Here is a 13,070-nt window from a genome sequence, read left to right on the forward strand (position 1 = left end):
GAAGTTAATAATCTAGGAGTCTAATGCTCTGTCTTCAGGACATTTAAAATTAGATATTGACCAGAAGTGATACATCCATTTAGGGGAAATACCTTCATGCTTAAAAAGTAGCTGGTGTGTCCCATATAATATGAATGAAATTCATTGATCTCTGGATATTGTTCACCAAGGAATGGATATTTTTGTTTCCTTATGATAATTTTTAACAAAGTTCATTGATTCATGCTAACAGATATACTGAATATCTTAAAGAACTGAATATGGGTGGGATGACAGTGACATAAACAGTACCGTTGCCTTTCCATGTAATTGTTGAAGTCTAAAACTTCTTCCTGTTGCGGTATGATGCAACTTAACTTTTTGGATTGAAATGTATCTAAATATTCCTTTATCAAGTGTGATGACTTCATTTCCTTCTATTTATGTCATAAGAAAACTAAAGAAAAATCCAAAGCAATTCACTGTAAGAAGATTCAGAGAAATTAGTGGAGGCTTTGGGTGTGTGGGACTGTCATCTATTGTCTACTTGATCGCCTGCTTTATGGTTAGCTCAGTGAAACAGATTCAGGAAGTTTAAGAAGATCTGGAACCTTAGTGCAGTGGAGGTAGAAATAACAAACCACTCAAATTGGGGAATTGCTTTATGGAGTCATAAAGAGCTGGAAATACTAGAAGAAGAGAAAACTTACGGAAGAAGTTACTTCTTACCTTTTCAGGTGAACACTTGTTTCTCATGATCCAGGAGTCTTGGTACTTTGTCAGATGGGTATTGTGCAAAGAATGTAGTGTGTCTTTATTGACCAGCTTACAACTTGCAAGTTGAGCAGGTTAGGCCTAAAAGAATAAACTACACTTCAGCTCTTCTTTAAATAGCCATTTTGGAGCCTCCTGGTTCTTCTGTACAATTTACAATTTTTGTTTTGAAGTGTTCCAATTCAAAGATTATTTTGAGTAATAAAATAACTTCCAGTTTCTGAAAGTGGTAAGAACTTGAGCTCTACACAGTGATTCTGAATTCTTAGTAACATACCACTTTTGAATAATGGAGTTTTTATTGTAAGTAATAAGATGTTTTAGTTAACAAATACATGAGAGGATTTTTTTTCCTTTTGATACCTTCTGTTTTTATAGAGTACCCCAGTCCAGAATGACCATGGTACTAAACTCTGCTTACAGTTGAATGGAAACACATGCATGTACTTCTTTTTCGATCTGTGGCTTCTGTTTCAAAAGACTTTCAAAAGTAAAGTTTTCAAAAGATTTCCAAATCAAAATCTGTGATACTGCAATGGTGGACTAGAACTTGCTGCAGCTTTTCACTAAATACTGATGATATTTTTGCAGATAGAAATTGGTTTTACCTTTTTCTTTTTTCTTTTGTCTTGTGCTTTTCCTCCTATTTGCTTGTGGGATTCTTTCTTTAGCATTTAGTCTTTTTGTTGGCAGTACACTGGCTGACATTTCAAGGTGTCTTGAATGGATGATTTGCACTGCAAACACAAAGAGGTAGCTTCTAACAGTTTCTTGGCAGACTTTTAGTACACCCATTGATAGCAGCAACCCAGGCATCTTTGATTCCATGGGATGGGTTTTGATCAGTAGTCATTTAGTATTATATTTTTAAAAAGAAAAAACAAGTTTGGACTACACAGTGATTTGTGGTCCTCGATATCTGGTTCAATTTCTGGGGACTGCCTTGCTTCCAGATTGCTGACAGAACTATTTCAATCTCATCCAAAAAGCCTTGTTTAGAAACACAGCATTACTTACTTAGCTCAGCAGGTTCCCAAATAATATGTGACTTTTTCTTTCTTCTTTAAAACCTGTTTTTAAAGTTCTTTGGGGCAGTCTGTAAGCCCTACATATCCATTTTTATTTGTTGATTCTGGTGCGCTGTGCCCTTGCTGGTCTTTGCTGTTCTTCATCCTTGTATCCTCACTTTCCAGTGCTGGTCCTTCAATGCGGGGTCACACAACAGTGTCTCTTATCTGTGTGGTACTTGCTCCTGGAGTTTTTTGAGACCTTGATAAAATCTTTCTAAGAACCTGCTGTCAAATTTCTTAAGGTCAAACGCTGCTTTTCTTCTTTTTTTTAAGCTGTCATGTCTTTTCTCCGAAGTGAGCAGACAAAAAATTCTAAGACATCTTAGCCTTGTGTCTCTGATAAAGCAGTTTCATGTTGTTTTGATGATGTTTCATCTACAATAGCGTAAAGGAGAGGAGTCTTGTGACACCAAGCTGTGCTAGAACATGATGCCATCCACTGTTTCTGGATGACTTTCAGAAAGAGAATGCGGTGCTCCAGAACAGACTTGCTTCAGTTAAGCATGCTAGAAATAGTGATATTTGCCATAGTAAGTTATTAAAGAAATATTGTATTTTGAAGGGTCATATTTAATTCCCTTCTAGCAGAGTTCATGGTAGATGATATATAGTATGAAATTCTTAATATAAAAGTACCTAAAGATGTGTTTGCACAGTGAAATAATCATGTGATTAATAATCTTGGGTTGTATTCCTATTTTTAGTCTAACCACCACAGGTAATGGTAGCAATGAAGACACGGTGACACCCACGACCAGAATGTTAACAAATGTTTCTAGCAGGCTGTTATCAGCTGTGCAGTTATTTACTGCTATCTTTAAACTCGCAGGAATACATTTATATTCTTGCTGCGAGCAAATCTTCAGAATGAGTATAGCCATACCAATACTAAAATCTGGATCAAAACAGGTGCTTTTTGTAGATTTGGTCAGCAGCCTTATGAAAATAAATCCTCTGCTTCCATCCTCTGACTTAGTTGAACAACTTTAAGGTTTCTTTTAACGTCTGGCAATTTTGTTCCTTGTGAAACTTAAAAAAGCCTAAGTGTGAGTGTGTAAGCCTTCTATTTATCAGAATTCTGATATGTTCTGTTTATCAGAATTTTTCTTCTGCTTATGATGCTTTGAGAAGTGTATTTCTTTTACTCCTTTCACCCTACCATGGTGCAAAACAATGTTGTTCTCCATAAGTTAGATGCAAGCTCACCATTTTGATTTTTCATGGTTTGTGATATTTTGTTTTACTGTCACAAAGCTGTCAGTGGGAACTTGTGGACAGGTACGAAGGAGGTTATGTTTCTGAAGAAGCTCCTGTCTTTTAGCTTCCAGACTGTTCTGGAAACAAATTCTTCTTTTCTTTTCAGAAAAATGTCAAGTACTACCTCTGGTAGTACCAATTAACATTGTGGCTATGCCAGCTATGACAACTTCGATTGTTTGGAATAAGTTGGTGGAGTGGAGAGAAACACAGGGTGGATGGCAAGGGGGAAGCTGAAAATTGCTTATGATCAGTTGTAAGGTGGTGTGGTTTGTATATGCTTAGTTTTCTAACAAAGCTGCACAGTATTTTAGCAAGTATTAATGCTATATTAAGGCTTTACTTAAAAATCTTTGTAGTTATGTTGGCCGGACCTTTTCTAAATATAATCAGCTCTTGAAGGTAGAATTGCCACTCCAAAGAGAAATGGTGAAAAAAAATATTCAAATAAAGTATGACACACAGTTTCACCTATTGTGTCAGCAAGCCGATAATTACATACAGCTTTTTTTTTAAATCTAGCCTTAGGTGTGTCACTGTTTTACTTAAAGAAGAGTCATACTTCTAGCCACAAGCAAATTGTTGCTACCCTTAAAAAATGCAGAACTCAGCATCTTGAAACAAAGTACATAATATCCATTGTGAGCTGAATTACACAGCAAAATTATCTGCCTATAAAAGAATACAAACTATTAGATCCTTATAGAAAAATAATAAATCATTTACCTGAAAGGAAAATACTACCTCCTTAAAAAAAATGCAATGAGTGATTGCGATCCTGAACTGTTTGCTTTGTCTTGGTGCTAAAAATTGTGAATGGTTTATCCTTCATTCACAGTCTTTGACACTGCTGTTTAACTGGCTGAAGGAACACAGATAATGCTGAACTTGGAGCCTAAGTAGCTGGTTCCTACACTCAGACTCGAAAGGCAAGGTGGTCATCATGGTAGAGTAAGTGCACTGGTGGTAACTAGAAGTAGTTGAGTTAAACAGTGAGCTGCTTCATGTCTTCCTACTTCGTGTCATGGCCTTTGGCACATGCTAGTGTATCTTGTCAGAAAACTCACTTGGGTACCAAAATACGGAAGAAGTATGCTACTTAAACCTGGTCCCGCCCCACAACCCATTCAGGCTGTTGTACAGTAGTTGCAAATTAAAACAGAGGGGTAATTTTGTGGTGGGGTTTTTTTTTCTCCTTTTCTTGCCTGCAAAGTTGTATCATCATGTAATGGAAAGATTGTTTTCTGTGTTTTCAATAGTCAAGGCACATAAATATTTCCCTTTGGACTAGTGAAGAATCACCTTAAACTGCATAAAATCATGTTTTTTTACTAAAATTTATGACAGTGTTTTATAAGAAATGTCTGTCTCCATATTCAGTGATAGCTGTTTCTTCTCTGCTTTCTTATGAATGTTCTGTTATTAAGTGATGAAATTGTCAGAATATTGAAGTTACAAACTTAGATTGCTGTAGACCATAGATCAGCCCTTTTCCTTCCTGACCTTACCATTCTTCTTAGGGGGGGTGGGGGTGGGGTGGAGAAAAAAGATAGAGAACACTTATTAGAAATACTCCCCTGAGAGTATTTCTAATAGTTATTAGGTCGTATTTTTACATGTCAGTATTTTTTCCTCATCCATATTTCAGCAAGATACTTACAAGATTCGCTTATTTATTTTTTTAAGTCTAGTTAAACTGGTTTCTAAAACTTTGCCTGATCTATTCAAACTACAGGACCACAAAAAGAAAATTCTTGGCAAAGTAGATGTAACTTCACTTTTATTGCAGGACAACCTTACTACGTTTTGAAATGCATGTACTGAAGTTGCTATTCAAGCATATCTTTATAAAAGCACTACTTGACTGAGATTTTTTTCTCTCCCAGTCTTTACGTGCATGGTCTCTTTTTAAGCTTACCTACGAGGAAAGTTAAACATAATTTAATAACTTGGAAATACAGGTAATTTGATTCCTGCCCCCTTGGGTGTGGAAGTTACTGTCTGTAAAGTGGCAGGTGCACACTAAGAAGCTGAGCTGTTTTGTTTGAAACCTAAACAAAAAATAAAAAGGAAAACATTCTTCTACTCTATTATACAATTATAGTGACTAAATTGTTGCTGGCTATCTTAATGATTTGGAACTGTTGCATAGTCAGAATGTAGTTTCATTTATCTGTCATTCAATGGTGTAGGTAATCAATAAAGGAATCGTTATTTAGAAAGATCTAATTGCTATCTCCCGTTCAGCAGAATACTAATACAAATAGTGTGTACAGTGTAGGAGTGCAGGCGGCTTTCTCTTCCCTGCGGTGGTGCGTTGTTTTTGAAGACGGGGGAAAAAAAAAAGAAGGTGTGGCTATGGATGAATGATGTTGCTTGCTCTAGGGCAAGATTGTCCTGCAGAATTGGGGAAATCTGAAGCGTTGCTTTGAGCTACATCTTGTACCATGATGAAATATTGAGAATAGCTTTCTTCTGTTATGTATTTGAATGTTGCCTTCAGAAGAGAGTTGTGTGACTACTGCGTCTTGCACTTGTGTAAAGTTATTTCCTGCAGGGGCATCATATGCCTCTTTTTTCTTTTTGTTTTTTAATAGCAGCATTTGTAACTCCTGTTCTAAGCATTTTTCTTATTGCTCTTCTCTATGTGTGTATTTATTATACTTTGATCATTTTACCCCAAAACTTTGGGATTGGATTAACACACTGAACAGTGTAGGACATTGGGTGGCTAGCAGAAAGTATAAGAGCTCAGTGTGAGCTGAGTTAGAGGGACTGTGAAAGTATGCAGTGTAGAAGTGGGAATGGTCACTGCATTTCTCCTTTTCTTCAGACCTTCTCCTTGCCTAGATAAACGGGAGGAATTAAATCTGAGATTGTAGTCTTGAAGGGCTTTTTCCCCTAGCAGTGCTGGCTGAAGCAGGCTCTTTTGCTTTCTCCTTCACCTGCGTTGCTCCTGCAGTTGAGCGTAGCACAGCTGCATCTGGTAAAGTGAATGGGGGAGCTTCTCTGGTTTTAAAAAAAAAAAAAAAGCTAGCAAAAGAAAAATTAATTGAGCCTAGATCTGTTTTCATCATCCAGCTCACTGCGCAGCCATTGCAGTTGGGGTACTGGCATGATTGAAGGCAAAAAGGGCTGTTTGCAGCAGCAGCTCTCAACAGACTCGGGTCTGACTCTGGTCTCGCCTCCTTTTTTTAACTTGCTTGGATTATTCAAAACCATTTTACTTGTGATGATTATTATGCCTTCCCTTCCCTAATGTACAGTAGGGAGGAGAGTTTTCTGTCCTGTTACAAGTTAGACTTTTCCCTTTTTTGGGCTCAGGAAGGAAATTTTGGTTTTGTGCCAAATTGGCAAGATGTTTGAGAGTTTATTTTTCTTTTCTTCCTGCAGCTTCAGGGTGGTGTGCTTGAATTAATAGTAGGAAATTCTCAGAGGTTAGCAATAGGATAAGTTTCTTGCTGCTTGTGACTAGTATGGACTAGAAGTGCCTGCTACAGATAAAGGAAATATGGATTTATTGTCTGGTACATCTGGTGCTTATTAGGAGAGGGTAACCTGATATTTCTGATATTTCTGTGTTCTGATGTCTATCACCTGGCTGGCCTCTACTCTCTGATTCTTTCTGCCTTCTTGAGGGCAGGTAATGAGATCGGTGTTGGGCTGAGGAAGTGAGCCGATAACTTACTTTGAGTCCTTTTAACTTTCCCTGAAGCCAGTTAAGTGAGTACTTGGGGGAGAGGGGAAGGGATAGGGAAGAAAGGGAGGACTATTAGTTGAGTGATAGAATTGCAACTTGCTTTTTAAAGTCCATTTGTGTTTATTGTACGCTTAACTGCTTGTCGTGCATACAGGCTAAATATACCTGAAGGAACTACAAAAGGTGTTTCATAGAGATGCAAGATGCAAGCCATTCTTTGCTCTACCTGTTGGTAGTCAGGTGTGGTACATTTCAGGCAAGTCAAGACATGATTCTTTAACTAGCTTAAAAAAATATCCCACTTTGTTTGGCATGAACAGTTTCTTTATGTTAGGAAATCCTGGTGGAGTATCACATAAACTCCCACGACAAAGCAGACAGGTGAAGACACCTTAGACATGTTTCATCTTAGGCATGTTGCTTTCCTTGCTAATCCCTGTGTTACAGCAGACTGTGCCTGCATTTTCAAATAGGTATTAACTTGAAAAACTTATTCATGTAGTTTGATAAGTTTAAAATACTTCTGTTAAAAGGATTAAGATAAAACAGTGACTACAGTATGATTTATGAATATAATGGGGCTATGAGGGAAATGACAAAATTCCTGGGGTTTTTTTGTTTTGTTTTTCTTAAACATAGTATTCAGTTGCAGCACTGAGTAACTCAGGTGGCATCACATAGACAGTATGTTGTTTTGCTGGTTTTACTTATACAGGTTTGTTGTAAGGTAACAGAAGAACAAGAAAAAAATGGAAACGTACAAGCTTTACGATTATAAGCTGAACTGTTGTTATATATAATAACCTGAAACTGTTTTCCATTATATTTAATAAACCACATTTAAAATCTAAATATGAAATTCAAAGAGCAGTATTTATTCTCCAGTGATGGTCTTTTAACATTTCCAGTTTGAAAAGACTGCATAATCTTTCAAATCACTATGTTAATATTTAATATGTATGTCCTTACACTCATCCCTAAGTGTCCCTTTTGGGCCACTGTTGGAGACCAGACAGTGACTTGGAAGGATATTGGTCTGACCCAGCACAGCTCTTCTGAAATACTCTATAATACTTAACTTCAGGGTACCTTTGACACATAAGGGCAACACTCTGGATTCTGAGCTTCCTGGCTTGATGAGGGTTTTTTTGGTGGTGTTTTTTTTTTGTTTTGTTTTGTTTTCTCAGAAGAGAATAATATTGAAATATTGCCTAACTGACAAAATAATGTTTTATCTTATAGTCCATATAATTGGAAATGTCAGGCAGAAATTTGCTTCTTTTTGCTTTCCAGGATGATTTTCATCCAATTCCTTAGGTTTGAATGTTCTCTTCTATAATTAAAAGATTTATGGGACCTATTCGTATCATTAAAACTATATACTTCTTAAATGTCCTTTTAAAATGATTTTTAAGTTTCTCTGTATGCCAGAGAAGAACATTAGCAAACATGGTACGAAAATGATGTATTTGATCCACCACTTTTTCAACAGTTAGCCATGTATGCTACTTCCTAATGGAATGCTTCCTAAACATTTGCTCTTCCAATCGCTGTCGTTTGGATGACCTCCTTTTGTCCTATAATCACCTAATGTCTTTGTGGCAGAGAGAGGAATTGCTCATGCAAGTAGCAATACAAAAGCATTAACTGTCTTTAGAACAATTTATTGGGGTTTATTTTAATTTCATTCTTGCTTTCTGTCTCTTGTTTTCCGTAATGGAGATAAACTGAAATTACAGAGGCAACATTGATTGTGCATTTTAGTGAATTTTAACACCACAGTATTCTTCACTGTAGGAAACTGATAGCCACTACCCAGGGAAGTTTGATATTATCAGTGTAATTAATATCTTTATGCTAAAGCAAAGCTATTGTGGATTTACTTTTCAGCCAGTATTTATTTCCTGTTTTGCCTGGAGTCAATAAATAATGTAATGAAGAGTTTCAGAGTTTGAAAGGAATAATTTTCTGCTTAAATGATTCTCCTGAAGTGATGTTTATTTGTCACTGAAGTTAATTGAATGCTGGAGGTGGATTTCTAAAGCTGTAGACTTCGTGTCCTGGGATATACTCTCTCTCTTCTGTTGTGTAGCACATCTTTTAAAAGCAGTTCTTTTGAGGTAGAAAAATTAAACTGTGCAGGGTTAGCAGACTTCATGCACAAAGAAACAGTTTCGTATAATCATGCCTTTGTATTTACAGGTCACCTTTTTAAAAGACTGCTTTGCAATTTATCTTGCAGGTCACTTTTAAGCAGGATTTGCGTATTGTTTTCTGGTTTTTTTGTTACTTACAGGATGTGATTGTTCTTGTAGAGATAGCTGCAAGTTTCCATTGCTTAACTTTCAGTTTTGCTTAAGCCTTACATAAGACTTGCTGTGCATTTGGCTATTGAGAAACTGTATTTCCAAGTTTTAATTTAAAATTGCACTGCATGAGTCTCACATTAGAGGTGATACTTATGTCCAAGTTTTAAACTCCTGCTATATTTCAAATAGAAAACCTTTCTATGCAGTTAAACGTATTTGCATACTCCTGCATAGTCCTTAAATAGCTTTGATACAATAGGATGGCAGTTGTCTGTTTATGCTATGGAAAGTCCACAGCGAACTAGAGAAATGAGGAAGTACATGGTTATTCCAACTCAAATTTTAGTTCAGGCTTGTATTTGTAAATAAGTAGCTCCTTAGAGTAAAAGCTGCGTGTTCTGCTTAGAAGTCTAAATGTTGAAATTATGGCGTTACACATTTCTTCCTATATTTTTGGTACTAATACTCAATATTTTATTTCCTCAGTGCATTGGTTATTGCTGCAGTATTTGATCGTGATGTTAATTGCAGAAGAGCTGCTTCTGTAAGTTATCACATTCTAGCTTATATGTTTCTGTTTATTTTTGTTTGTTTTAATTTAATTTGATAATTTGTAGACTTAGCTATGTAGAACTACAGTATATAAGCAATATATTGTGTTGTGAGCAAAAAAGTGCTTTTTTAAATCCTTAGAAGTATGATGTGAATGTAGATTTTAAATTATATAATCCACAGATCCACATCTTGATTTATGGCCACAGTTCACAATCTGCTGTATGGTTGTCATGATGGATAAGATAAAGTCTCTAAGAAAGAGCTATTTAGCATTTTCTAGTCAAATATCAAAGACAAAAGGGTCATTCATAATATACAAACACTGTATCTTTTTCAAGTCACCAAGCTGGTAAGTTTTGTAAAGTTACACTTGTATAATTGTTCATCGATTGTTACTCTCTAATTGTGGTAAGTTGAAAATTTCTAGAATAGTATCTCCCCTTCAAACATATTTTCAGTTATTGTACAAAATTATTTCTGTAGGACTGGGAATTTTAAAAATAAAGTGATAAATTAATTAGGCAGATATTGTTATCTGGTTAATAGGACTGACACCAACGTATATTCTGTGGGACCTTTCTGTAGAAAATATTTATGTGGTTGAGAATTGAAAAGAATGCGTGATTGTTCTTAAGGGAATTTAAGGAGGAGTGGTTATAGAATTTGAGAAGAAGAAATAATGGACATCTTACCTTTGAGAATTTAAGTCAGTGTGTTGTATATATTGAACTTGCTTTCTTAAACAAACAAACAGAAAAAGTAATGAGTTGTCTGTTTTAGCAGATAAAACAAATTATCTTATGCAGATGTAAAATACCCCACCCTATAACTGTGTTAACTCAAACACAGGACCAAACAATGTCTGCCAAAGAACCAGGTGTCTCTATTCCTAAGAATAAACTTCACTGTGAATGTATTTCTCCTCTGCGTGAGAGTTTAAGCTGTTGAATGAAGCTGCAGAGTAATTGCTGGGAAAGTGAGTCAGTTGCTTGTGTAATCATATCACAAATCACTTTGTCTAAATAGATTAAAACCAAAGCATGGAAGCTAAGATGCTGTAGATCACTGAGTACTGATATATTCTTTGCATACTGTAGAACTAATGAATATGAGCAATGCTACTTTCCCCCAAACTTCAACTCCTAAATTTGAGAAACTGTGGAATTTGCTATTCTTGGGTAATTTAAGTCACTTGATTCAAATAAAATCCTTAGAGAAACACAAAGGTAGCTTTGCTTTCCTGAGAACTGCATAAAGCATTAAGGAATGTAGATGGTGAAAAGTGAATTATTTATTTGCTCTATAGGAATTGTCCTAGGAATCACTGGTAGCGTGTATAAAGAGGAGAATTCTTTTTAACATGATTGCCGTTACAAGTGTACTGCTTACCTTTAGTGACTTCATCTAATTGTCATGTGTAATCTTCATTAGGTTTCTACGCTTAAACATAAACCGATAGTTTGACCATGAAATATGGTGCTAAACCAGATACATTTACTAATGCTATAAGCTTAGTGCAGATTGTGCTTCCATATTTCAAGTGAGTACAAACTACAGTACATTTTCTCCTCGCTTTCCTCTCTACTTTAAACCAAGCTATTGAGCATTCTGCAATTCAGTTATCTCCAGTCAAATTAATTTTTTCATTAGTACACTCTAATTTAGAGCTCGTCAAAATTTGGAACTGCTGTTTTGATGGATAGTTATGAAAGTACCGAAATCTAATTTCTTGTTTTAGAAAGGCAGGCAAAGAAACATTTTGTTTTTACTGGGCATTACTACAATTTTGAAGAAAAATACCTGGAGTCCTAATTATTTCCAATCATTACTACAGTTAAATTCATATTTAAATAAACAACATGTTTTACTAGATTTTCCATCTATTACAATATGCAATATATTATAATGCAGAGCACCAATAAAACAAAATAGCATATAGAGAGATTTTGAACCCTGAGGTTAGGAGAGAATAAAACAAGACTGTTCTTTTGAAGCTCCAAAAGCATTCTGAGCTGACTTGTGCAACTCTTTCATGAATAATCATTATAAGGAATAATCACATGAATAAGTGATCTCGGATTGGGCTCCATTCAGCTTTGACATGTTAGAGAGGGTTTTTTTTCCTCTTGGTTGGTTTATAGTTTTTAAAATCATGACTTAAAGAATGTTTTAATATTTTTTCAGTTTTCGTGGGAACAGCAAAGTATTCAGGTTACAAGGCTAGTTGGTCATCTTGGTTCTGATATCATGGAATCTTTAAGACCTTTGCATCAATTTTTCCCTCTTGAGAAGGGGATTGTATGAAAAATGATTATTACAAAACAATTGAAATATCTGGCATCTTTTAGGAATTTGCAGTTGTTTGAAAGTATGATTGAAATAGTAACATTTTCAGTTATTGAAAATCTCCTAAGTATTATGAAGAAAAATCTTTTGTGAAACAATAAAAAAGTGCTAAAGGAACAAGGAGGGGATTCTGTCAACATTAAATGAGCTGTAGAAAATTGCCTTTTCACTTGGATGAACAATACGTTTCATTATTTTCACATTTCTATTTTACTTTCTCTCACAAAGCTTTAACAGAATAATATTGTGGGGATGGTTTTCCTTGTAACTTCTTCTTGCAACATACTCCTTTACACCCAGGAAAAATAATTTACCATATCACATTTTTGTTGCTAAAATTGGGATTAGATGCTGTTCTCCTAGAACAGTAATGTGTTTTAAGTTGTCACAGCTGGAATGTGCATTGTTGACAAAGCCTTCTTAAATCGGTGGTGAAATTTTCCAAATATAACTCTAAACACTCTAGGGCTCTGTTTTTACATTCCTTTGAGGGCTTCTTCCATTTTTGTTTTAATATCTTGGTTTTCATTGTAAATTTCCCCATAACTGGCTGAAAACTTATTTGCAGAAGAGGCACCTTTTAGCTTTTTTTTTTTTTAAATGCACAACAACAATACTGAAGCTAAGAGAGGTTCGTGGTGATGCATGCAAACCTCCCTTACCTAAGCATCAGCTGTGAAACAAGTTACTATACAGTTTTAGTCTGCAACAGGAAAATTTTCTAGCTACTGACTTGCATATATAGGAATTTGCTACTTACCATATTTCTCGTCATACTTTTATGAATTGTAAATTCATAACACAAGCATGAGAGTCTATAACACTGATTATTTTTCTCCAAGGCTATTAAATTGAAATAATGGACAAATATATTTATAGTAAGGCAATACTAATATCTGTCTTTGTAAGCAGTGGTTAAAGTCATATGCTTTTTATAGATAAACTAATCAGGTGTAAATTAACATGCAAATTAGATGTTTAGAATACACCAGATGAATGCTAAGTATTTTTGCCATGCTGCTGGACTACTTCTTAGATCTTCTTGATTGTTTTTCTAAGTAAGTTAAAAAATGAAATGGT

The 13,070-nt window shown here is 35.4% G+C and overlaps 1 protein-coding gene across 2 annotated transcripts in view; it reads left to right on the top strand.

Moving 5' to 3' along the window:
• TBCD (tubulin folding cofactor D) overlaps positions 1 to 13,070 on the top strand; it is a 134,303-nt gene that overhangs the window by 56,449 nt on the left and 64,784 nt on the right. For both annotated transcript variants that reach the window (XM_072880770.1, XM_072880771.1), the window contains exon 16: positions 9,576 to 9,633. In XM_072880770.1, coding sequence (XP_072736871.1) covers positions 9,576 to 9,633 — 58 coding nt within the window. The remainder of the gene's footprint in view (positions 1 to 9,575; positions 9,634 to 13,070) is intronic.

The sequence above is a fragment of the Ciconia boyciana genome, chromosome 16 (assembly GCF_034638445.1).
Source record: "Ciconia boyciana chromosome 16, ASM3463844v1, whole genome shotgun sequence".
Lineage (NCBI taxonomy): Eukaryota > Metazoa > Chordata > Aves > Ciconiiformes > Ciconiidae > Ciconia > Ciconia boyciana.